This window comes from Vidua macroura, chromosome 2 (assembly GCF_024509145.1).
Source record: "Vidua macroura isolate BioBank_ID:100142 chromosome 2, ASM2450914v1, whole genome shotgun sequence".
Classification (NCBI taxonomy): domain Eukaryota; kingdom Metazoa; phylum Chordata; class Aves; order Passeriformes; family Viduidae; genus Vidua; species Vidua macroura.
Genome location: NC_071572.1, coordinates 8,830,859 through 8,858,024, shown reverse-complemented (window position 1 = coordinate 8,858,024; position 27,166 = coordinate 8,830,859). Strand labels below are relative to the sequence as shown.

The following is a 27,166-nucleotide window of genomic DNA, read 5'->3' as shown; positions in this document are numbered from 1 at the left end:
ACAAATGGGAAATTGTTTGAATCATTAACCATTAACATTCCAGTCTCTCACAGTCAGTAATCACTGTTCTTACATTGTAATGATGGATGAATTGAAAGGTCATAAATTATTTATTTACACAACATGGGCTCTGAAGAATTAAAATTTAATTCAGTTGGAGCACTTCCAGCAGCCAAGCCAAAGATCTTTCTAAAAATTCTCAATTATGGAAAAGTTCAGTTGGTTTGTTAAAATTGCACAGTGTGAGTGGACTCAGCTAAATTTTGCAGAAATAATTTCCCTAGCTTACTTGAGTCTTGGGGGAGCAGAGAGATATTTTGCCTTTAAATTTGCAGCTTCTCATAAACCACCATTTTCTTCGTACATTGCAAGATAAAGTAAATTTTTATGTTCTTTAACACATTATCTTCTTTGACACATTATTTCCTGTCCAGAAAAAAGATGTTAGCTTCACTTAGAAGAATTTCTTAATTAACCTTAAAGCACTTGTTTCTGCTTGACTTCTTGTTTTGTTTATTTCAATAATGGGAGAACAGACCCAGAGAATTATCGGAAGAAAGAACAAAGCAATCAGTGCTAAAGTAGCTGTTAAATAATCATTTCAGTGTTACTCTCATGCATCCTAACACTTTCTGTTTGCTTTCCACAGTGCTGCAATACATAGAGCAGAGACAGCAGACCTGCTCACAGCACTGAGAGAATTGTCACACATAGTTTAGGTCCTTCTCCTCCCTGAGTGTCAGACTGGGAGCAGGTCAGGGACTCCTGAGGTGTTGAGCTGTTACAACTCCACCTGTATTATACAGCCCCTGTTGGGGCATTCCATGCATCCCTAGGCAGCATGTTATCATGGAAGCCCAAGCTTTTATTTATTTTAAATGTGGAAAAAAATCCCAGTGCAATGAAGGCGTTGTAGTTAGGAGCCTCTGATGCTGACAGCAACTGTGTTCTCTTTCTGAGCCTTAATTTGAAACAAATGAAGGAATGAGTAGTCGTTAATTTTTGCAAGTTTTAACAGTTACAAGCTGTACAGTCTTTTATGGATAGTTTTCCAAATGCTACTTTCTGCAGCCTCTCCTCCTCCATCATTTTTTTTTGGTTCCAACACTTCTGCCACGAGGCTTTGAGGAATGTATCTGGTTTTTTATTTAGTTTGGTGAGCCTGTGAATGACGCACGGTCACTTGTACAGGAGGAGGAGGTCTGAACACTCAATAAAGAAGCCTGCAGGCACTAGAAGTAGACTGGGAATTCTTGCATGAGGAAGATGAAAGGACTGGATGATAGTGACAGATATGGAGTGCAGTATTTTTAATGTAAAGGGGAAAATAATATAAGGCTGCCTAATAATGCATAGAATGAAGTCTCTGGTTTCTGACTTTCAAATGTCCCTGATATGTTTTTTGAGTTGCAACTGTGTCAACAATGCTGAACAAAACTCCAAAGGAGCCAAAAAAAGAAGAAAGAACAAACCTATAACACCCAGCAACACACTTTATATGTAAAATTAACTGGATGTACAACTGCTTACATTGTAATATTTGATTAGTTGAAAAGTGGTAAAATGTTTTTGACAGGTGTAGTCCAGGCCAAATCCTGTAGTACTGATGGAAAAAAAATCCTCCATGGAAAACTGTAAATGTCTGACAGTCTCAGCTGCATCTGTAAACCTTGACCTAGGATATTAGTTTGAAAGGCAATTGAATTCCTGTTAAACTGACTATCAAGCAAGATGAGAGATAATTTGATCCAATGCAATTTGCTGGTGTGTATATAAACTGCAATCCTTTATTTTATTTTTCCAAACTTCTTAATTTTATTAATTTTATTTTAATTCTTCAAACAATGCATTTGTGGTAGCAAAGATCTATATATAGCAGGAGTAGAGCTTGAGCTCTGCCTCCACAGAAAATACATTATTTGGAATTCTGGCTTCAGGGAAGTGGTGCCTCATACCTCAACTGAAATTTTTAGTCTCTTTCATTTAGATGCAGAAGACATGTTACCTGGCTCATCCAGGAGACAGTCTGCTTGAGAATATTTGTTGACAGTTCTTTGAGAGTCTGAGGGAGAACTACTGGTTATCAATGCAGCTTTTTTCAATAGGCATGAAGTATGCACAGCCTTGGAAAAAAGTGATTTAAAAAGCCCAAATAGTTTTTATTGCCTCGAAGTCATGCACTCCACATTGTTTTAGAGCAATGAATGACAGTGCACATGCTAGTCAGTTCCCTCCAAACTGACTGAAATGAGAGTAGGATCAATATTTGAAGAGTTGGACATTTGCTCAACTGTATCTCTTAATTGTCTCTACTCAGCTTCTGCAAATGAGGTCAGCATTTTACTCTGTCAAGTCATTCATGTTCCTGAAGTCTCAGTCTTTAAGGGCTAACTTGGACAGAATTATCAGTCCCAACCATGAGCTAGCCCTTTGGTGCTACTAGCAAGACAAAGAAACCCTAACAAACTTGTAAAAATTTCAGCATTTCTTACATGATACTTGCCAGGAGTAACAGTCTCCACAGTTAAGACCCATTCAGGTCAATGAGGACTTTGATATTAAAAGCCATAAGGATGATCTAATAGTTGAAGTGACTTTGACAAATTGAAAAAATAAAGTGCTGCATGAGGCTGAGAAGGCTCTTTTCCATTACTGTGAGTGATTAAGATATGGCGTTACTTAAGATGAATTGAATGATGAGCTTCCTTAGAGATATTCTCAAGGAAGTAGCAATCAATCTTTCTCTGTCCTCATCCTGTACTTTTAATTTGTTGTATTACATAGTTGCTTTTAAGTATAATCTCTTAGTTTTATTTGGGGTTTTTTTTGGGATCTCACATCTCCTACTGATAAAGTAAAAGAATGAGGAGAAAGAAGTGTCTGGTTCTTTCTGGAGACCTTCAAGTAATCTTCAAATATGGCTCATCAACTTTCTTTGGTTTCTAGATACAGTTGTCATTTTCATTTGTAGAACTCTAAGCCTAGGTCAGTTTCCTTTTGACTAATGTTAGCCTTTACTGACACACTCGAAATCAAGTTCTGCCCATCTCCTGCTGACCTGCAGATGTGTACAAACAATAATAAATTCCTTTTCCCAAGAAGCAGCCTACCTGAGTTCCTAGTAGCAAATGACGGTGCCCAAATGAACTGGACTTGTATAATTTTTAAATTCAGACTGAAGCCACAGGTTAATGCAGTGTTTGAGGAGGGGTCTCTCATTCCTTCAAAGATTTTGTCTCTTTCAAGGACTGTTTCATGAATCCTGTTTCCTGTTGCTCTGGAGCTGGAACAATGGGTAGTACTTCTTATGGCTCTGCATAGATTGCATTCATGAACCAGTCCAAGCACCAGGACAGCTTTGCTACCACAGGAAATATCTGTGGAACAGATGAAAGCGTGGAATCACTTCCAGAGAACCAGCAGACCCGCTGTTAAGGGGAAGTAAGCTGATCCAGTATACACAGCAGAGCAGATGTTCCTTGCTTGGTAGTGTTATAAATGGGATGGGATCCTGGCGCAGCACAGCTACAACACACTGTTACCCCAACGAGAGTGCAAGGTGCCCAGCTTGGAAGGTGTTTGTCATCATCATGCAGCACTGTCAGGGACACCTATCTGGAGTGCAGAAGGATAAATCTCCCATCAGGAATTGACAACTCTGCTGTGTTTTTGCCGTGAGCCAATTACAGAACTCAAGCACTGATTTACTTTCTGGCTGAGACTAAACAGAGTCAAAAGATTCCCCACTGATGAAGTTTATACATGAATAATCTTCTTCCTACTTGTGAGGGGAGAATGGGAAGGAAAGCAGTATCTATGCAGCAATCTGCTTATTTGCAGCTCTCATAAACTACTCCTGTGTCTGGTGAAGGAGTGGTTGATACACAGGAGCTCCAAACAAGGATCTAGATTGCAGAAAGGTGATCTCTGATACAAAGATTTTTGCCAGTTCCCAGGGTCTGTAGCCCCATAATTGCTCAGCCATGCATTATGTGGCTAGTCAGTAATGACAGTGAAAAAGGGAAAAAAAAGATTTTACATGCCTGTTGAAAAATGTTGGGGTAGAATTCTGTAATGTAAGAAAAAACCTCTCCAAGCAGTGCTGGGTTTGTTTCTCACTTAATTTGCAAATCTTTTTAATGTTTTTAAACACGCTTTTCAATTCATGCTCTTGAATTTGGGTGCAATTCTAGGGAGAGATGCTTGAAATTAAATTGTTGGCTCTCTGTGCTCTGTGGTAACTCTAACCCTCGACTAGGCAGCAGAGAACATGCAGCTGGGGTGCAGACAGCTGCTGTTCAAAAGCCTCAACACAGGAGTGCATCCCGGGATACCTCACTTCTCCTGTGATTGGACTTGTCCTCCTGAGAAATGCCCTGCTGGCTTTGCTGCTGACCAGGACCTCAGCTCTCAGTGGGCAGACTGATACCTCCTTAATCATGGTGATTATCTGAACTGCTCTGATCTGGGATCTGTTCCATGGCATCCTCCCTGCTTCATTTTCCAGCAGCAGAGAGCAGGGCGGTGGTGCTTCCCTACTTTCTTCAAGTAATGATAGTGATGGAGAACTGTTCTTTCCTTCCCAAGACCTGGGAGAGCCAATATGCAACAACTGGATAGGTGTATCCAGCCACACCCTGGTGCAGCAGAGTAAGAGGTGTTGGGAGCCTGAGTGTAACTAAGAAAAACTCATGTTTCCCTCTCTCTTCATTGACCCAGGGTAGGAGGAGCTTGAAGAAAAGTGCAGCAGCAACAAAAGATACTCAGATCTTCTTGTGCTTCCTCCCCCTTCACACATACCCTCTCCCTTCCCCTTGTCTCTGCTGGGCATTGTGATTTGTCCTCAGATGAGAACACCTAGGGAGAATTGTCCTAACAAAAAAATACCATACAGGAGGAAATATATAATTCCTTGCATAACCACAGAACCCAGAAACAATTAGGTTGGAAAAGACCTCTGGGATCATCAGATCCAACCTGTGACTGAACACCAATGTGTCAGTCAGACCATGGCACTGCATCCAGTCTTTCCTTAAACACCTCCAGGGACAATGACTCCCTGGCAGTCCATTCCAATGTCTAATATTCCTTTCTGTGAAGAAATTCTTCCTAATGTCCAAGCTAAACCTCTCCTGGCACAGCTTCAGACTCTGTCCTCTTGTCCTGTCTCTGGTTACCTGAGAGAAGAGGCCAATGCCCACCTGGCTACACCCTCCTGCCAGGGAGCTGAATGCATTCCAGGCGTGGGGGAAGCTGTGATTATTGCCACTGACTTTGGTACACATCAGCCTGCAAAAGGGTGTAAAATGCTGCTGGAGGTTGGGCCAGCTGGGCACTCCTCCAATTTCTGCCTGGTGTTCTTCCCTTAGGACAAATCAAAATGCCCATCAGTGACAATCACAAGGGAGAAAAGTGTGTGTGGACAGTGCACAAGAAGACTCTGAATGTTGTCACCCACCACAAAGGGCCAGTTGTTTTTCTTTGAAACTCTCAATTTTTAAGTGAAGACATAAGGAATTGAGATGCTCATTGCATTTGAGCAACTGTGTAGCAGCACCAGCTGCTCTGAGCCAGCCACCTGTCTACAGTGACAGTTGTGCTCCATCCTTTTCTGCAACACTTCATGTTCCCCTTCTGAAGGACAGTTTTAACAGCAGAATTCAATGGGTTTAGTGCTACACAGTCCTGGCAGGCAGGACCTGTGGAAGTTTTGTACTCTTAATGTAACAAAACTTCTGTATGGTCTTATTTACCAGTAATCCGATTCATCAGGAATAAAGGCAACCTTCAGTTTCTGAAGGTTCAGTCGTGATTAGTGACCCACAAAATAGGACAGGACTGGCTTTTCTGGTCCATGGTGCTGAGGCAAAGAGCAAGCCTCAAAACCACCCAAATTCACATGTTAAGCCATGCCAATGGGATCTATAGGGAAGTCTGACTTACTCAGGATTGCAGTCAAGTGCCATTTTCCAGTGAACTGGCTGAACCATAGCAGTAGTTGTTCTGAGTCTGACGACACTGTCACTGCCAGTTGTGTTACTGTGAGAAATCTGGGGAAGTACACTCTCAAGACAATACACGGTGCTGTTACAGCATCAAGCAGACTGCATTAGGAACAATATTTCTGAAACTGATCTAATTTATTGACCAAAGTTTTCAGGAGACTTAAAACCATATATTTTTTATCTTTAAAAGAAGGGTGTACTTGGCAGTGCTCATGAGGGAAGCAGACTCATGAGCTCCTGTGTCTGTGTACTTGGAGCTGGGTTTCTCACTGTGCCAAAGGAGAGGTACATCAATCAAACTGGAATAACACTAAGGGGAGGCAGACCCTGTTGTTGTACCTGCTGCTCTTCCATGGCTTCAGGTGTTATCATCATCTGAAAGGGAAAAACCTGGCTGTGACATTGCATGGAAAGGTTCCTGAACAATGCCAGTCCCTGTCTTTGGCAGGAAAAGATCAAGCTTAAAGAATGAACTGAAATACCATGTGGTGCAATAAGTATCATGAAATTACCAGTGTCTGCTCTCTTGCTGAACACAAATGTGTGTATCATTTTTTGCAGCATTTTGAGTTATTATAACTAATTCACATGCTCCCTCTGCTGGGCTACCAGCATAGGAGAGCAACGGCAAAGCTCCTGTTATGTTATTTGCAGACTGACCAATTTTCTTCAGCTTATTTTCACACTATGTACAGCATCAGAAGAAGTGTACGATCAAATTCATGTAAGTGCCTTGTTAGAAGTGTAACAGAGAGAGATTTGATGTGTTAGGTGCATAATAAAATGTTTTTATGTGCATAGAAGGTTTTTCCACAATAATGTAATTGTAGCTGTTACCTCCTGAAAGTGCTCATATATCTATCAAAAGATCATGATACTTGGTTTCAGTAATGCCTTCTGTCACAGGAAAGAACTCTAAGGAAATAAATTCAGACCTGTTATAAGAATTAAAAGCTTACAGTCATCAAATACACTCCATACAGTATGCAGTTTGATGTAGCAGTGGTTTTCAGAATGAGCCAAGGGGTTTGTACAAGCATTCAGAGGAATGAAAACGTGCTGAAAACGTTACTCTAACGTAACGTTAGAAGAGCTCATCCTGCTGCTTTCTGCCTAATCCTCAAGGTCAAGATTTCTGTCTACAGTTTTCAAAACACATACATGGGCCTTGGCACTGTCATAACCAATAATTGCAAAATCTCTTTTAGCAGATTAAAAGGAGTCGTGAAATTATTGACTTGCAACTAAACAATCTCAGGGTGAGAGATTGCTAACAAAAACCAGAATGATGCTCTGTGATTGCTGTAGACATAGCATTTCCTGGCTGCCTTTTAACAGGGATTTACTGAAAAAAGACCTGTCTTAAATAATTCACAAAATTGTGGAGTGCCTTTATGGGAAAAGGCATATTGTCTGCAGTGACAGCAGAAAAAAAATGGAGAGGCTTTATGAACAATCACAGTGTCTTATTTACTGCAAGTCAGGCTCCTAGACACAGACAGTAGTACAAACAGAAAGTATTAAAGTGCTGCCTATGTGTTGTGTTTAAAGTAACAGGTATATGGGGATGTAGCTGTCACCACTGTGAGTGGAACACTTATTTGGCAGCATTCAGCATCACTGGACAATGATGTAAAACAGAAAATAGAAAATAAAGAACGCCAGTGACCAATTGATACAGAAATTGCAGGGAGAATGTGGGATGCATGTATTCCAAGCTTCAGTCTAGTGAGAAGACTAAAATAAACATTTCTAACATCAACTGAGACAAAATCACCTCTTTTGACTAAAGGGGGCAGGCCACCTCTATTTAACCAGGAAAAGGAACATGTATGATGTGTGTGTCTGATAAATAGCTGGAAGATTAAGAGGGGCTTTTTACATGGGCATGTAGTGACAGGACAACAGAGAGTGGCTTTAGACTGCAAGAAGGCAACTTACATCTAAATATTAGGAAGAAATTCCTTGCTGAGAGGGTGGTAAGACACTGGAAGAGGTTGTTGTGGAGAAGTTGTTCAAAGCCAGGGTGGACAGGGCTTTGAGCAACCTGGTCTCATAGAAAATGTCCCTATCCATGGTGGGGGACTTGGAACTAAATGGTCTTTAAGGTGCCTTCCAACCCAAACTATTCTGTAATTCTGTGGTAGAACAGGTTGTGATGTCTTCAAGAATACAAAAAGGAATTAGGTGAAATTTTAAAGCATTAGCAATATATCTCTTTGTGTCATTAGTCTTCCATTCAAGTACTGACACGATAAAGAATGATTTTACCTATGCTCATATTAAGTGACATTCAAGAATTTTCTCAAAATATGTATCTTATCTCAAGTATGAATTTTTTTTCTAGGTAGCATATTCTCATACTGGCTTTTTTCTGCATCAAAACATCTGATGGCACTAGAGGACATGATATCAATATACAATTTATCTCTTCAATGCCTTGAGGATGATCAGTCTGTTTCTCTTCTGTCTCTAATTAAACATTACTTCAGTAATTCCCAGGGGCAAGGAAGCATTGTGACTACACTGAAATGAAAATGAAGTTTGTCGGACCACAGTTGCACTGTCTGTGGTTATGATTAATGTATTTTGTGATTGTTGTTTTGGTCATAAGATTTAGCTGGTTTTCTAAAGATACTGTGAGGGAGCATACAGAGACAAACCACAGATTTTTTTTTTTTTTTTTTTTTTTTTTTTTTTTTTTTTTTTTTTTTGGTAAGGTGACAGAAATCTAAGGAAATTTTAACACAAAACTGGTTGAAGTAAAATGTATCAAACCAATGGAGATCTTAAATGTGAGTGCTCATTATTCAGCCTTTGGCAGGCCACTAATAGTGATGGTAAGTGAGAGTTTCTGTCCCAGTCAACCATTTCCCAGAATAAGGAGCAAATGCAAATCCTTAATGCTTAAGTGTTTTGGGAAACAGGCAGCAACCCTACAATGACTGTGAATTGAGTGACTTGGTAAGAGGTGTTTGTAGTCAACATAAAGACTTATTTATTTAGTTGTTAGTTAGGACACATCTACCTGGTATAAGCCCACAGATCAGTCCAAGAGGCCAGAAAGAACAGGTCATTTTCTTTCCCATTTTCTTTGGTCATGTAGAAGTGGATCGGTTGGGTTGATTTCTACCATTCATTCATGCTTTTAATAGCATTTTTCATCTGTCTTTGCATATGGGCTGCTTTTGCATTCTGAAAAAGAGGTGACATTCATTAGCTTATTTCATTATGCCAGCAAAAAGGGTATACTATGTATAGGCTTAGGTATTCAGAGTGCTCAAGTGTTTTGACTTTTTACACTTACTTTACATTAAAAAATAGTGAATGGTGCATTCTTATCTAGCTGATACTTCTTTATGCAGCACCATGGAAGGCTGAATTTGGATAGAAGTTTATATCCATTTAAAATACACAACCAGCATCCTAAAACAGTTATTAGTTCAATTTAAAAATTAAATGTGCTGAACATAAAAATAAGCTTAGCAAAACATGATTTGTATTGAAAGCTAGTTGTTAATATTAAGTGAAGGAATCATTACATACAGAAAATGAACTGATTAAGATTTTTCTAACCCACATGCCTTTGCCTTTCAGAATTACAATTAGTAGAACTTATCCTTCACATTTATTTTTAAGGGATGATCTTACTAATGCTTTTACAAGGTAAGGAATTTGGAGGAGTAGGTCCCAAATTTCAAGCCAGTAAAATGAGAGCTCTGGAGAGAATTCAGTGTTTCTCACCGTGTCTTTGCTCTCCTCATTTGCTTAAGATTCAAACCATCTCTTTAAATTCTGTGATGCTAAAACAATTAATTTAAAAATGACTGGAAATGAGTGAAGTCTCCAGATGTTAATGGCTTATTTAATTCTGCTGCGGTGACATTAAAGAACGCTAATCAAGATGAGAACTAGGTTGTTCTCCAGGTTATACAAATACCAGAGTCATTTAGAGCAGCTGTAATAAAATCCCTTGTTATCATGGAGCAAGGGGAGACACACAAACAAGATCTTTCAGCCATTATTTTTCAGTTTTAAGTGACATTAATTATCTGTAGCATCTTTTATGGTGCAAATGAGAAAATATAGTTTATAACAGATGTTGTCTCCATATTAAACCTATCAGTATTTGTTAAACTTGAAATAATTGTAAATCCTATGGTAATACAAATTATAGCAAACACAAATGTGTTCAGAAACAATTAAAAGACATTATTCTGATATTCTAGTTAATTTTAGGATTGCTGTTTATCTTATCAGGACTATTTGTACAGCCTTTTCCTTTTTTTTTTTCTATGTCATTTTTCCTTTTTGCTTTCTCAGTTCTCTTTTCAGAAGTTGAAACATTTTTCTTCAAAGTACTGCTGCCATATGGGCTTTCCCCTAAAGCTAAAACAGTACTTTGGTTAAATTATTTAATTGGCCTAGGTATTGGTCAGTAATGTCCAGGTGTGGCTGACACAGGACATTGCTGGTGTTTGCAGTGAATTGCATGTAATTAGAGTTGTAATTAAACCCTGTAAAACTGATGTCTCACTGAATGCTTTAGATCATTAACATGGAAAAGTTCATGTCTGGTGAAATGTTAACAAATGGTGATTTGTCAGTCTTACTTCTGACACCTCTAAGAGTAAGGCATTAGTCCTTTTTAGGGACTGCATTAACCTGTTTGTGATGCTGAAGTCCCACAAGCATAGAGCTAGCCTATCTTCATAGAAGCCTGTCTTGCACTTCATTTTTCTTAGCATTTCCTTGTGTTAAGAAAGTCTGACTCTTTTATTAAGATGTTTCTGAACTCTCATATATAGTAGTGATTTAGTAACAATTAAGTAACTCTTCCTTGTTTCCTTTTTTTAAAAATTTTGTCTGTAGAAAAATCTGTCTAGGTCTGTGTGTCCCAATGAAGCCTGTAACATTTACTTCTTTCATCTTTTCCTTTGTCTTCTCCTAATGCTTCTTACCCCAGTCTGCAGACTGCTGTTCTGCAGCTTGCCTGCTGCTTGTTGTCAGCTTCCATCAGACTGAAGGATTTCTGGGAAGGAAAGACTCTTACACGGCCTCTTTTCACCTCATCTGTGCAGCTAAGATTTGACATTCACTTCCTGAGACAGGATGAAACTCTGGTTTTGAGAAACATTATGTAAATCAACTGTGTTATGTAAGGAACTCCTAATAATGATGTACATTACAGCATATTTATAAGATTAAAGGCAGTACTGCATCCTGTGCACTGGCAAAAAAAGCAGACTCCTGAAAAATGTCTTAAAAAATGAAATAATTATAATAGACTTGATGTTTGTTTGATGTTTCTGTTTAGGTGCTGACTGCAGCACAAATTAAATCAATTTGCCTGGCCATACTAGAATCAGGAAAACAGTATGCAGTGAAGAAGAGGAAACCAGTCCCACTGATGTATTCCTACTATGGAACAGAGTATCTAGGTGAGTAAAACACACCAACACCTCTGAGAGTGTGCCTTGTGGAGATGCTGAGCTAGTAGTAGGCACTTCAGGAATAAAATACATAAAATCTACAGTGTGGGATTTCTCCTGAACCAGTTGGGACCATCCATCCTCCTCCTTCTCATCACAGGCAGCTGGGATGGGGCTCACCTGAAGCAGTGGTGAAAGGCCACTGAGCAGGGCCCTTGTGGGCTTCTCAAGGCACAGAATCACTGCAGAAAGTGTGAGATTAGTTTGCAGTTCCCTGGCAGGGGAGCACAGAGAGCAGTCACTGAGTCACTGAGACCCTGGCGGGTACAGACAGTTCTTGCACTGAAATTTAGGAGGAAGCTCACTGATAATGTCAGTCAGTAACTGGAAATACACATTTATGGCCCAGTTTCAGTTTGCATTCATCAAATGCAAATATATGGCCCAGATTCAGCAGTGTGTTAAGAGTAACACCTTGAAACAGAATTCAGTTCAGGTTCAGTTTAACTTCATACAGTGAGTTTCAGTCATATCAGAGTGAGAGCAGAAGGAATTCATACATTTTTTTTTGCAAAGCTAGAGGAACTAGAAGTGACAGAAGTAGTAAAATATGGTATTATGCACCTAGCAATCTTTTATTCCAAGCACTATTCCAGCATGCATGAAGAAAATGAAGGAGCCATGCTCTTGACAAGGAAATCTGTCCCAAGGGAAAGTTGCAGTGAGGTGCAGACAGGACCTAAACCCACCCTTTAATTCAATTTTTTCTCTTCTTTCCAGGTGCAGCACATGGGCTTTCCTCAATCCTGCAGATGTTGCTCTCCTATTATGAGTACCTGCAGCCAGCAGATCAGGAGCTGGTGTGGCAGAGTGTGGATTTCCTGATGGACCAGGAGCAGAACAGCAACTGGCCCCCTGAGCTGGGGGAGACCATCGAGCGGGAGAACGAGCTGGTGCACTGGTGCCATGGAGCTCCAGGTTCTGTTCCCACTGATGCTATGCACAGCCAGATGCTGATCACATTGCTTTTCCACATTAGGTGATTCCATGTAGAAGATAATCTCAGGTTAAATTCGACCAAAGTGAAAAAAAACCAAAGGACATAAAGAAGTTACACTTTGAGATGGGGAAATTCATTCATTGCTATTTTTCTTCCCCAGAAAAACCTGTATCCCATCACTGTTCTTGGGTAATAACACAGATGTAGCTTACAAGAACACTTCAGCTACTCCAGTGTTTGTTAAATTCAGACCACAAGTCAGCTAAACATTTCCTTAGGCACTTGAGTTGGTTATGTGTCATGTGCATTCCCATAAGATTACCATGAACTGAAGTGTGCAGTGCTCTGATGAAGATTATGATTAATTTCTTTAAATCCCCTCTAAAAATAAGCCAAATAGCTTTTTTTTTTAGCAGAAGTTAGTATGCATAATTGTGTATAACTAGAATAAAGCAGTGTAAGCCTCATTGGGAAAAAACAAAGTGAGTATCTTTTTCTCATTTAGTAAAAGTTTGTATCTGTTGCCAGTGTAAGAAATTATCTTGTCTATCCTTGTCTTTCTGTCAGTGTAAGCAGGTGAGGTTAATGGGGATTTGGAGCCAATAGAAGACAGTGCTAAGAGTTTAGTGTTTAAAGGCAAAAACTGCTCTTTTAAAATTATGAAAATCTGGGAATGTCGGGGTAAACCCTGAAATTCAATAATGCCTTGAAAAGATTGAAAGTGGCATTGTCACAGGGGGTGGATAATTACATTTACTGTGTGTTTTTAGCATAGCAGATACTCCCCCCTCATGGAGCATTTAGAGGCTACACTGACATGTGTAGAGCCTGAGCCTGCAGGTTCTTAGTGTATTAATCTTTATTTTCTTAAGTGTTCTTTGAAACCCTTGGTGTGCTCATTACAAAATAGAATACAATACAATCAAAATGCAATTACAATACAATCTCCCTACTCTTTTCCTAGGCATTGCATATCTGTTTGCCAAAGCTTACCTGGTTTCCAAGAAGCCTCAATATCTGGACACTTGTATCCGCTGTGGAGAGCTCACCTGGCAGAAAGGCCTTCTGAAGAAGGGCCCTGGAATATGCCACGGGGTGGCTGGTAGTGCTTATGTGTTCCTGCTGCTTTATAGGCTCACTGGGAACTCCAAATACATATACAGGGCACAAAGGTGAGCATTCCTGTCTTCTGGATTTAGCTAATACCGCAAAGTTTCAGGAACATTTATAAAGCAGAGTTTGTGATCACCACCCGTGGAGGTAACGTGAGTATTTAAGCTTCAGGATCAATTCTGGCTGTGAGTTCTGGGGTGGATGCACTCTGTGGGAGCTCTGCAGTCTCATTCCAGGCGGCCTGGGTTCTCCCAGGCTCCCTCCCTGCCCAGGAGCCTGTGTTCCTTCAGAGGGAACTGGGCTGGATGTGGAGGGGTCATGTGCATCCAGGTCTCATCCTGATGTGATGGCAGAACTCCGACAAGCTGTGTACCCAAGTCCAGGAGTAGAGTAAAACGTGATTTGTAACGATTTTTTTCAGAGCTTTTAATAGTATTCCATATTAATAGAAGTGGGAAGTAAGTATAGGATGTGGTGTGCAGTTATTTTATGTTTTTTTAATTTATCATTCCCACCTTTAGCTTAGCTAGTGGGGTTAATTCTGTTTTATCTGAGTGCAAGCACATGTGGTCCAGTGAAAATTCTGTCACAGTGCTGCAGTTATCTTTAACTATGTCTCTCTAATTTACTGTACCTGTTTAAAAACATACTAACAATATGTTAGTAACATACTAACAAAAACATAACAATTGTTACTGTTTTCCTTCCAGCACAGAATAACAAGGGGAAGTGGTATAGTAATTAAGATGACTGATTTTCAGCCCTTTGCTTATTTTTTTAATTTGAGTAGCTATTTCAGCATTACAGCATTTGTTGCATTGATGTGAAACATTGCTTGTATCCTAAAAGTTATCAAAAAGTATTTGTTTAATGATACCTTACAGAAATCAGAAAAAGTTTATAGCTCTTAAACAAGCATAATGCACACACAGATTGCAAAGGTTTGTCTCTTCTGGATCTAATGAACCTCAGTTTCTTGTGGAAATTGGATAGTGTAGAATTTGCAGAAAAGGTTAAATACTGATCATTCTACTTTCTTTAATTACTGAGTGTTATTAAAATGATGCTTCCAAATAAGTAGACAGAGGGGAACACAAAGTAATAACAAACTTTTTTTTTCTCTCTTAGGTTTGCAGAGTTCTTATTTACAGAAGAATTTAAGTCTGGCTCCCGGGCACTAGAAAGTGTATATAGTCTGTATGAAGGTTTTTCAGGAACTGTGTGTTTCCTGACTGACTTGCTGCAACCCAACCAAGCTGAGTTTCCTCTCTTCAGTGTCTTTGTGTAAAGACTGATGTTCTCCAGGGCCACATCCTGGAGGTGGTGGGAGAGGGCACCTGCAGTTCCACTTACTTTTCAAGACAGGCTATGTACAAAACGAGCCGGGGTACCACTAATGCTAGCCTTAATGTAGCTGGGAGTCAGATCAAAACCAACACACACTGGGGCTTGGGGGGTGGGGAAGTGTGTGGTCAAATAAGTGGGTCAGTGGAAAAAAAAATGGGGGAGCTGATTGAATCTGATGTTGTAGATATTTATCTAATTATTCAAGTAAGAGAGAAAGGGGCATTATCAAACTTTTAATTTGGTGAAAAAAAAGGCAAGCTAGAATTGCAGGGACATGCAAAGAAGAAACAGTGATGCATCCAGTCAGTTTTAAAAAGAATCCTGCAAAAACATTCATGGAGCAATGCACTAATTGGGGAGGGTGTTGTAGACATGTCACTGCACTGCACAAAGGCAAAATCTGGGATTTTTTTTACCTAAACCACATCTGCTAGTTTTAGTAACATCTATTAGGAAAATCTGTATCTTTAAGCTCTTTGGTCCTCATATAATGGCAGTTCTGTAGATAGCTGTGTGTTCAGGCTGCAGTTTCACAGTTCATTTCAGCAACTGGGGTCTCGTGTGTAAATGAGCACTGAATTGGACCCTTCCTTCTAGAGCTCAGTCTGTGGCAAGGAGCTGGTCTCCTTTCTGATCTACTGTAACTGTGTCACGTCTTGTCAGTATTTTCCCAGTCACATGGAAGATGGGTGGAGCCATGGAGAAGACTTGGATGGAAAAGTTCTGTAGCAAAGATACAGCAGGCAGATGCTTTCTTCATGATAGAGCATTGCTAGATAAGTATTGTTCAGTGATACAAAAGCTTCAGTTAAAAATTAATTACTTATAGCAGCATTTCTGAACAGTACTCGTGTAAGTTTTTCAAATGATGGAAAATCTATTTTCCTTGATGAATTCTTCAGTACAAACCCTGCAAAGTGAATACAATCATGGGTGGCATACTGATCACTGATCCTCAGAAATAACCTGATAACAAAACTCAAAATTGCTTTTTTTCCTAGTTAGCAAAATAATGTATATGCCCAAATGATTTTTATCTAGGAAATAATTTAGATACAAATAAATGGGTTGCTGAATACTAGTTGCACTAGCACATATAGTTGCAATTATATGCTGTTTTCTATGTATTATAGATATGATGACATGGTACTTGAAAGCTAAAGAAAACACTAACATAGATTTGTACTAAAAATAGAAAATGAATATATGTGTTTAAAATCTATTTACTGTTTATTTATTTTTATTTATACGGGAATAATATCTGTAAAGACAAATCAGGAAGACCAATATGTCAAAAACTGAAGTTAGAGAAAAAAAGCTGCTGTACATGCACTGCCAAACAATGCAGTCCCTCTTCCTGCATTCTCAGCTGGAGGAGATTACAATTTCTTTTTTTTTTTTTAATGCCTAATGGATTAAAGTTCCCATTTCATTTCAGTGGGCTTTGATCAGGCTATAAGTTGGAGCTGGGTCTTGCAATCCTTCCACATTTTAATATAATAATCCCTTCCTGCTCTTGCCACTGTTATTTTAATGAGATGGCTTACATTATTATGAGCTGCAGATAAGGATTTCTGTTACTCTGTCTTGCAGTGTGTGGCTCTAATTAATTACTTAATCATAGAAATAACTATATTTCACTGGTGAATAAAGCAATGCAGTTCTGTATCAGTTTGTCAAAAATTTAGGTATCTTTTAGTGAATGTAAATGTTAAAACTCAATATACATTTGTTATGTGTTTATTAAAACACATAAGTGAAAAGGTTAAATGGTCTTTTAAGAAATCCACTAATGTCACTTACTTGGTTACTCTGAGCAATGAGATGTGTGCACACAGAGGGATGAATTCCATAGGGAGGGTATACATATGAAGCTGAGTCAAAAAGTCAGTGGATATGGGAATGTGCTCTGTCCAGCCCTGTGGAAATGCTCCCGTTGGACAGAGCAAAGCCAACTGTCAGTAGTGAACATCCCAAACTAGGATTTTTATCTAATTGGTTCCTGTAATGCATTTGGCTCCTCTATTTCAGAACTGGAACCTTCTTAAAGAAAAGTTTAAGGAAGGTAAAACTTGGTCTATCCACTTCTTTTAGATGTGATTCTTCACAAATGCCAGGAAATAAACATTGAGCTCAGTGTCAGTTTTCTAGTGGTTTTTCCTGTGTGTCTCCCTTTGTAGAATTTCTTCCAGTTTACATTCAGAGGAGACTGATCTTTTCTGTGTTGTGATCAACAGCACGCTAAAAACAGATCTCCTGTCCCTACAACCATTCTCTGTATATGAAGCCACATGTTTTGGAGAGACAAAACAGTTATTTAAGTAAGAGTTAGTCCATTCAACAGTGAGAAAATGTGTGGAACCACCCAGTTTTTGAAATCTAGGTCCCAAACATTTCTGCAGATTATGTTAGTTCAGCACTGACTCTGGCAAGGGCAGCACATAAACATCCAGTCTCATGGGATACATGTGGTAAAAATTTTGGCACATATTTGTTCATCTCTTTCATCAGACATGGCAGTTTGAGCTCACTCTCAGAGATTTGTGGCTTTTCTTACCTGACCTGGCTGGGTTAAGGAGGCTTCTAGATGTGCTGCAGTCACAGCTTCTGAACAAAGTGCAAATACACCCCAGGGCTCTGTGGAAAACGCAACTCATTAAAGCAGGGTTTTTTCATCTTTACACTCTTTATTGTCTTATCTGATTTTTTCTCTGTAATATATATGCTGTTACAAACGTGCTGTTGCAATCTTTATTTGTTGCTTTTAAGACATTGACAGAACAGCAACCTGAGCTACCCTGAGTAGAGCTGTCAGCACTTTGCAGTGTAATAAAAAGTAAGGTCCTCTGTGTACCCTTCTTCCTGCTTTGAGAAATCAACCTTGCAACCTTTGTTAGATATTCTCCATGGAATGCTGTCTCCTCCTGCTCCCAAATTGGGCCTTTATGGACTGGAAAATGTTTTCCTGAACAGATTCTGCCCTGGTGCTGTGAGAAAAGACTGTGTTGTGGGAAACTCGAGCAGCCTCTTTCAGGGTGTAAAACACAGTAACTACATCATGTTTGCACATTAGTTTCTCGATTGTGTTTAGTTTCTAAAGTGTAGGCAATAGGAATTTAAGTGATATAATAGTATTTCTGATTATGCTGTTAAAGCAAAGAGGATGCATTATGTGGGTATTGGTGCTTATTTGTGATGTGCCTGTGTTTGTGTGGTGCTATTTGTGAGTAAAGCTGTAGATTACATATCAGTTTAAGGAGCTATATACTGTTCATGACTTTCAGCCTGCCACCCATAGATTACTGTCAGGGAATAATTTTGAGGGAAGCTAGATCCGTAGTGTCCAGATTTATTGATTTCAGGATTCATAGAACCAGATGCTGTAAGTTTTATCAGCAGTACAGTTCTAACAAATATATCTTTATTTTTAATTACTACTCATAACTCCTCATCATAATAACATGTTTATTTTGTGCCACTGCTTTCAATATCTGCTTTGATTGCATCATTGTTGCCTTCAATTTCCCTGCCTTTGTTTCCCAACCTTTGAATAACTTGAGGAGGCTGAAGAAGCAGCCCAGGTCTTTTGTTCCTGAAAATAAGATTGATTGATTGTGCTTAAGCAGGGTGTTCTACTAACTTGCATTACATTACTTTATGCTCTCAGATGGTCTCTACTCTATGGCTGTGCCATTTCCCACCTGCTAAGGAAAAATTATTATCCTTTATAACAACTGTCACTGGTGTTTTACATCATTAAATAAAACAGAGACTTTCTAGGGAGCATGGTCACCTCTCCATGCTTCAGTGTTTCAGTTCTGTTAGGACAATTGAAACCAAGTGAAATGGATTTCAAAATGCACCTTTAAATAGTTCTGGGAAATATACATAAGGGAATGCAAGTAAAGGGATCACCTTTATTGCTACTCTGTCAAATTAAGTAATGCCACTTTGATGTTCTAATACTGATTATATATGGACATGGAAAGAATATTATAAGAATACTGATTGGTTTTTTTTTAATACTGTGGAAAAAAACGAACCACAGGTATCTGCTGTATTCAGAAACATGGAGGGGCAATATGTACAAATGGAAATTTTGATAAGCAATCAAGTTTTTGTACTCATATAGTTTTCTTCATATACAGTTCCAGCATCTGCCAACATATTGCATGTTTTATGCCAACAGTGACCTATTTTAGTGTATGCATGCATTTTGAGAATATATCCTTGTTCTTTGGATCTCTGAGGTCTGCCAAGTAAATCTCAGGTGCAGTAATCTTCTACATACCTTGAATATTCACTGGCATGAGTGCATATTCTAATCTGTAGGAAGATTAGTATATCAGGACTAAAATTGCCCGATTGATTTTCAAAGAGTAATCTTGCTCTGAAGAACTAAAAGTTGCTCGCTGGCAGCACAGCCTGGACTCCTCTGAGAAGACATTTCAGTTTATATAAATATGTCTAAGACTAAGTAGTAGCAGCAGAAAGCTAAATTGAAAAGAAATAAGAAAATGACCAAAAATCCCACTATGAGGGGAACAACGTACTTCAAAGCCATAAGCCAAAAATGCTCAGGGCCCACAAAATAATACAGCAATTTAGGGATATGAATAAGATTTTCCAAAGGAATAGCACAGTGTTTCATGGCACAGGTAGTGGTACAGTAAGCATTGTGCAGCTTTCAGCTGCCTTGAACAGCACTCCATTGCCATTATAGCAAAGTCATCAAATGTTAAAAAACATTTGCCTTTGAAGGAGTTGCCTGTAGCTGAACTTACTGCCTACTTCTATCTTTTAATGGAACAGAAGTGATGTGCACTATCCATGATGAGGCAGTTTAAAAACATACATACAAGAAGCCAATAGCACCAACTTTTCAATCTGCCTTTGAATTATTAAACTTGACTAATTTGTACTGTCACCATTGGTCCTACACCTCGTATATTGGAAATTCTACATCATGCTCTCAAAAAATTTATAAATACAAGTTTATAAATAGCAATCTGCTTGAAAATACATAAGGCCATATTTCTTTTTAATGCTTAGAATGGAGTCCCTTGATTTTGTTCATGGCATGACTCAAAGAAGAGATGGAGGCATTTAGGTCAAGTACAGCAATACCAACTAGAGTGGCAGAAAATTAATTAAAAACTTATTTTTCCCAGTGGTATAATGATATTTGAATACAAGAGATTTTATAGTGTACTGATATCCAGCAACAGCATTGTATCACTATGTAGAAGTTCTTAAATCAATTATATCCTATAGAGAATAGAAAACAGATTCTAGTCCAACTTACATTTTTACATCATACAGAAGAGAAAGGCTGTCTGACCAGAAATTTAACTTCTGCTTCTGTCTTCATTACCATGACCACACAGGAGAGAAGGATTTCCTTTAACAATGGTCTGGTTTTGCCACTGATTTGGCCTCCTGCACTCATTTTAAGAGCCTGACAGGCCACCTGCTGATGTCCATGGTGAACCTCTGCTTGATTCCAGGCATGTAAGGTAGCTCCTTCCACATGTGTGAAACAGGGGTAAAACTATGTCATTCCAGACCCCAGGCTACGAATTTCCTTTACACATGAGTCCCATGGAATTAGTAAGGCTTGTTTGCATAGTATGAGGAAAGCACAGATGTTTGCATATGCAGGGCTCTGATTGACAGCAATTTATACACATTTTATCTCAATATCTCTGCAATATACGTGAATACCAATACAAGTACAGGGAACTTAAATGGCATTATTTAATGTCTAGTTTGTGTTGGTGACACTTGATTATTCAGTATATTCCAGTGTGTGATGTTCATTCCTTGAGTACGTGCCACACCCTAGATTGGTTTCTCAGTGTTACAGCCATTCATAGCCATGATGTGGTACAGGCCTGTAGAATCAAGGCTGGTTTGATTCTTTAGAGATGCACCTTATTGTTTGAAAGCAGGACCCCTGCTTTTCTAATATTTTAAACACTGTGATCTTTCAGAATGTGTTTATTGTATTAGTTTTATATTGTAGATTATGATAGAAAATAGATTTTATAGCTTTTTAAAAGCAGTGATAATACTAAGCTTCATAGTGGCAGAACAAACTGTGTATATCCATAGTATGAATATTAAAGCTGTGATTATATTTTGCCTTAAATAAAAGTCCAACCTTGAACAGTATGATTTTGCATTGGCTTATTTATTTCTGTAGTTATCTTTCATAGTGCTGGCAGCACTTCCTTCCAGAATAGTCATGATTCGGTGCCCCAAAAGCTTTTCAGTGGTTATCAAAAGTAAAATAAATCATTTTAGAATGAGATAAATCATCCAGGCTGCACACAGTGCTTAGGTAAAACACCTTATGGTAGTTTGCCACAAGACAAGACAGGTTGCTTTTGATCTGTAGATTAAAGTTTCCCACTCTAGGTATTACTGTCAGTCTTCTTAAATCTCAGTTTCCATAGCCTCTTCCCTTTCCAGAAATACTCTCCATTCCCAGTGAATAACACAAGCATTAAATTCACCTTGGCCTGCCCACAACAAGGTTTCCATCTTTATCATCATGAGCTTAGCTCAACTTGAGCTGAGCAGTGGGACTCCAGATTTGCCAGTGCAGTAGTTAAAGAAATGGCCAAGTGTTTATTGGCACTTTTTGTGTAAATCTGGTGACAGCCTAACTTGCATTAAAGAACAGTTGCAGATAAGCAGAGGTAGCCAGTAGTGTTACCCCATTAATAATATCTCAGACTTTTTATCTTGCCTTCCTCTTGTGCTCCTATAGGTCCTAGGTGCTGGTCACCACAAGGTGATCAGCAGTTACCTGGGAACAGGCAGGAAGAAACAAGATCTATGACCAGAGCCAGGTGAGCATGAGCCAAGTACCTGCACCAAGAGGAGGAGAGAAGCGATGACTGGGGACTCCTGTGCAGGACAGAGGCACCATCTGCCAACTTGGCTTGGTACCTCAGCTTTGTTCCTTGCCAGGTGCTCAGGTTCAGGATTTCATGGAGGGATTACAAAGGCTTGTCTTCTCCTCAGGCTGTCACCTTGTGCTGCTCATCCATGCAGGCATTGGTGATACTGCTGGGGTGACCGTACATATCTGCAGGACTCCAGAATGTTAGTGGTGTGGGAGGAAGGCTGGTGAGGGGGAAGGGCTCAGGGACAGCAGGCAAATGCTGCAGGTCAACAGCTGGTGTCACAGCATGGTTTAGGGTTCTGTGGCCCAAGGAACCTTTGAAGGAAAAAGTCTGGCAAGCAAGAGGAGAGCCACCTGGCAAGGAGCTAAAAGGGCACCTCTGACACTGCCACACTGCCCTGATCAGGGAGTCTGAGCTGGGAGCATCAGCAGAGCCTCTCCTGCACTCACAACTCCTTTTCTGCCTTTGTTTGGTTTTGTTGTGGGGTTTGTTTTTTTGTTTATTAATAAATCATCTCTCAGCCTTTATTGTTGCACAGCGTTATTTTCTTCCTGGTACAGACTTTGCCCTTGCCTCTTCCTTTCGGATCTCTATTTTGTCACCCTCTACAAGTCTCTGGTGTAGCCAGGCGGTCTCTTCTCACAGGCAAACAGTGATAGGACTAGTGGGCATGATCTTAAGCTGCACCAGGGGAAGTTTAGGTTGGACATTAGGAGGAATTTCTTCACAGAAAGGAGGATTAGACATAGGAACGGGCTGCCCAGGGAAGTGTCCCTGGAGATGTTTCAGGAAAGCCTGGACGTGGCACTCAGTGCCATGGTGTGGTTGTCTTTTCCAGCCTAAGCGATCCCGCGGCTGACGAAGCGCCCTGAGGGGCACACGCTCGCCCCTTCCCACCAACCCCCAGTTCAGTTCTGTGTCTGACGGCTGAAGGACACGATGAGGGGGAGCTCCCCGCGCACCGCCGGGGAACCTTCCTCCGCTTCCAGCTCAGCCAGGGTCCAGCCCCGGCCAGCATCCGGAGCCAGGCAGGATCCAAACCCGGTCAGGATCGAGCCCGGGCCCGGACCCAGCCCCAGGCTGCAGAGGCCGCGGGCCGGCGGCGAGCGCGGCGCTCCCTCTGGCGGGGACTGGGCCCTAGTGCGCGTCGGCGGCGGCGGGGCGGGCCAGGCTGGGGCGGCCGCTGCGATGAAATTCCCGGGCTCCGTCCTCATCTCCCTCGTCCTCTTCGTGTCCGAGACGGCGGCCGCGCTGTGCCTGAGCGCGGGGTACCGCGACACGGGGGACCGCATGTGGCAGACGCTGACGCTGCTCTTCGCCCTCGTGCCCTGCGCGCTGGTGCAGCTCAGCCTGGTGTTCATCCACCGCGACGTGAGCCGCGACCGCCCGCTGGTGCTGCTGCTGCACCTGCTGCAGCTGGGGCCGCTCGTCAGGTCGGTGAGTCCGCGCCGCCTCCAGCGGGCCGGGGCCGGGGCCGAGCCCGGGGGCGCCCGGAGCCCCCCGGCCTTTGTGCGGTGCGGGCGGGGCCGCTCCCGCCCTGCACCGCCGGCAGCCGCGAGCGCGTCCTGCCGCAGCTGCGGGAGGAGCCGTCCTTTGGGAATGCCTGGGGCACACACCTGCGGGTGACCCCGGGGGAAAGGGGCTCAGCCCTGCCGGGCCGCGGGGAGCCGCGAGAGCCCCTCCGCGTCCCGCTCTGCGCTGGCTCTCCGTCCCTGTGGCTTCTTGCAGATGGTTGTGTCTGTTCGCTGCTGCCTCATCCACAGCGCTTTGCTCTCGGATCACTCCCAAGAGAGAACGGGAGATTCTTCACTCAGTTGCGAGTTAAAACCAACGATAGTTCCCATCCCATCCGTGCGTCTTCATCAGTGATGCTCTAGTCTGTCTTTTCCTTCCAAACGTGAGCTTCCTGCCCCAAATTGCTTTGGAGATTTTTTCTATTCCAGTTCAATGTCTTGCTGAAAATACCCATAGAAAAAAAAAAAAAAAAAAAACAAAACAAGTTACAGCAGTGTGCAACTCCAAGACAAAATGTTTCTGGGGGGCATTAATTTTAAATTTATACTCAAAGCTTTTATTTAAAAAGAAAGGGAATTAAATGCTGTGTGTATGTAGTAGAGGCTAGGAGAAGTATCACCAACTTTTTGAAATTCCTGAATAGTGTGTAAAAGAAAGATTTGTTCACACTAAGGAAAGGTGAACAGTTTGGATGTTACAAAATATCTTACACTTCAAAAACACTGACTTCTTTTATAACTATGCATGGATTTTTTTGCTTGCTGTGTTAATATTTTAAAGATGTTTAAGTTGTGGCATAACAGTTCTGACAAAGCTCTGATTTTCTAAAAGCTAAGAACAAAATACTTCCATATTTTTGGAAAATAAGAGAGGAACCAAAGAGAAAGAAACCATCAGAAATTAAGTACATGACTTTTGTTATTCTAAATCAATATATTGAGGTAAGATGAGGAAAGAATCTAGTGTCAATCTATGTGAAGAAGTAGAGAAAGGATTTGAGCAACAAGAAGAAATTGAAGGATTTTCTTTTTAATTATACAAAAGAAACATAGATTTATATTTTGATCTCAACCACCAAGCATTACTTGACTTTCTGTTTCTTTCTCAACATCAGGTTTTTTGTTTACAGCACAAGTCTTATCTTGTGCAGAACGCAGTTCCTGCTCTCTGGTGAACTCCCAGCTGCAGCCACTGCTGTAAAATAAGTGAGCATATGGAAGCCCTCTCCTCTGCTCTAGTGGTTTGCCAACTCTGCACTTCTTCCTTTCTCAAAGATTTACAAACTGAGCATTTCCAGGAGGTTTGGAGATGTGCTGTGCCATAGTCCCCATGGCATCATTTAGGCATGACAAATTGATGTATGTTGACCTCTGTTATACCCAGGATAACTGGAATTATAATTATTAATTAAATACAGTAGTACATTCATGCTACCTGAAAAACTTATTTTCTGCTAAAGGCTGGAAGGACTCTACAAATTAAAAGTTTAATACAAACAAAACTCTCTTTACTTTAGGGAAATGTGTCAGTTTGTAGGATACAGCACAAATGTCTGGGAAGGCAAAGTGATCTGAGACAGTAATGGTTTTGGGGTTTGTTTTTTTTTTTCCTTCCTTGCCTTCCTGCAACTAAAGATTGCTGTATCTGTCAGAAGAGGAAACTGATTGCTTCCTGTCAGATATAGCTCTGCACTGTAAATGTTGTTGTGTTTTCAGCACACAAAATACCATCCCTTTCCCTGCTTTCTACATGAGGTTTTCTACCCTGTGTGGATTGGCATACACACAAGGTTTAAGTGACAGCTAGAAGGCAAAGTATATTTTGGTTGTATCATCACTGCACTGTGGCTTTTACTTTTTGTAAGCTGAAAAGGACCGTTGTCCTTTGAGGCATTTTACTCCATCCTTGTAGGCAAGCCTCTGCTCCTTTGCTCCAGAGAATCCTGCTGCTCTCAGTCATCTGCTTCCCTCGTGTGAAGCCTGGCTCCAACCTCCCTGCTGGGACTCTTGTGCCTCACTGTCACAGCCCAGGGCTGCTTAGGGAGGGCTGGGTCAAATTAGGTCAAATAGGACACAGACAGTAGAGTCTCCCCAGGCTCTGTCTGCTTGTGGCATGGGAATGAAACATTTAAGAACCTTGAGGCTGTGTGTGATGACATGCTGCAACAGAGAGCTGGCAGCTTTGGCGGGCTTTAAAAGAAACTTAATAAGTTTTTTACTATCTCTCTTTGATATAGAATAGTCAGGGTTTCTCTGTTCAGACTTAAATACTCAGATATCAGTGCACTGCTTTACCATCAGCCCATATGTGTTGTGTGAGTTTTTCTTCATCATCTTAAAATCTTTTTCCCCCTTACATTTTTCCTTAAAAAAAATTCTTTAGATTTGGGGAATGGTTTAGGAATATCTTGGCAGAGAAGGAGAGTATTTAGCCTTGCAAGCCAAATGATTCAGCCTATTTTGAATCATCAGAGTGATGGAAAAAAAGTACTTTCTCTCACAGAACCTTCTTGCATGCCACCACCTTCCCCAAACACCCACACTCCACCTGCTCGGGAGGCACTTGCTGTCCTGCTGCTGCCACTGGAAGGACTAAAATTAGGTAGCATCCCTCTTCCTGGAGAGGACTTTTGGTGTACTGTTAATGTACCCTTTTTTAATTTCTTCTCCCACTCCCAAGGAGTTTCTCTATAAATTCAGAGCAATTTGTAGAGCAAAATCCTATCCCCCTTAGTGGCCTGGCTATGATCCTTAGGATGCAGGCGTGCCAGAGGCTCTGCAGAGACTTGGCTGGAGCAAAGTGACTGCAGGTTTCTGGGCATCATGGGGATTCCTGCAGCATTTCAGGTCAATACCACTCCTTATGAATGCAATAATTTGTCTGGATGCTTAGAAGATGTATTCAGGTAGGTTTGGTTTTGGGGTTTTGAGGTTTTTTTGTAAAAGGAGATTATTTTACCACACTAAGTAAATTAACACAGAAAAAAATTACTTAAAAGAGTAGCCGGTGTCAATGAGAGGATTATTACTTTTGTCTTTTCTCTAGGGAAGGTCATGATGAACTTTGGCTCAGGCTGCTCTTGTGCTAGGGTCTGTCTCTTTGTTCCCTTCATTTGGGTGGCACTTGTAGCACCAAGGTCACCTTGAGATTTTAAGCGCTGCTACAATTCCAGTACATATTTACTGCATGTAGTTTTGCTGGTGTACTGCACTGCACTTAAGGATTTCTTCTAAGTGTAAATAATCCCTCAGAGAATCAGAAAATTATTTAGGTTGGGAAAGACCTCTAAGACCACTGAGTTCAACTCACCTAGCACCGCTTTGTTCACCACTAAACCATGTCAATAAACACCATATGCCTTTTGAACATTTCTAGGCATGGTGATTACACCACTTCCCTGGGCAGTGCCTGACTGCCATTTCAGTGAAAAAATCTTCACTAATATCCACCTGAACCTCCCCTGGACCAACTTAACCCAGTTCTTCTTGCCCTGTCTCTTGTTACCTTAGGAGAAGAGACTGATTCCCACCTCACTGCAACCTCTTGAGGACTTGCAGAGAGCAGTAATGTTCCCCCTGAGCCTCCTTTTGTCCTTACCCTTCATGATAGGCACCAGAGAACCCCCTGTTAACTTGCTTGCCCTTTTCAATTCTTCAAGTAATAACAAGGTCAAGAGCTGAAGAGCAGATTTCCAACAAACTGACTTGGCCAGTCAGGGCTTACAGTCACACACTGGGGATGTTGGTGGTGCTGGGACCATGAGTCTGCTGGATGCAGGGACTCCCACCACCTGATTTACTGAGGACTGTACTGAAGAGGCATCATCAAAACCAGCTGGTG

General features: G+C 40.8%; 2 protein-coding genes across 2 annotated transcripts in view; both read left to right on the top strand.

The window, feature by feature from the left end:
- Positions 1 to 21,071, top strand: part of LANCL3 (LanC like family member 3) — a 37,267-nt gene extending 16,196 nt beyond the window's left edge. The window contains exons 2-5 of the mRNA XM_053971841.1: positions 11,323 to 11,446; positions 12,218 to 12,415; positions 13,402 to 13,609; positions 14,679 to 21,071. Of these exons, the coding sequence (XP_053827816.1) occupies positions 11,323 to 11,446; positions 12,218 to 12,415; positions 13,402 to 13,609; positions 14,679 to 14,838 (690 nt within the window). The 3' untranslated portion in view covers positions 14,839 to 21,071. The remainder of the gene's footprint in view (positions 1 to 11,322; positions 11,447 to 12,217; positions 12,416 to 13,401; positions 13,610 to 14,678) is intronic.
- XK (X-linked Kx blood group antigen, Kell and VPS13A binding protein) overlaps positions 1 to 27,166 on the top strand; it is a 280,007-nt gene that overhangs the window by 239,595 nt on the left and 13,246 nt on the right. The window contains exon 2 of the mRNA XM_053971846.1: positions 22,576 to 23,244. Within this exon, the coding sequence (XP_053827821.1) occupies positions 22,751 to 23,244 (494 nt within the window). The 5' untranslated portion in view covers positions 22,576 to 22,750. The remainder of the gene's footprint in view (positions 1 to 22,575; positions 23,245 to 27,166) is intronic.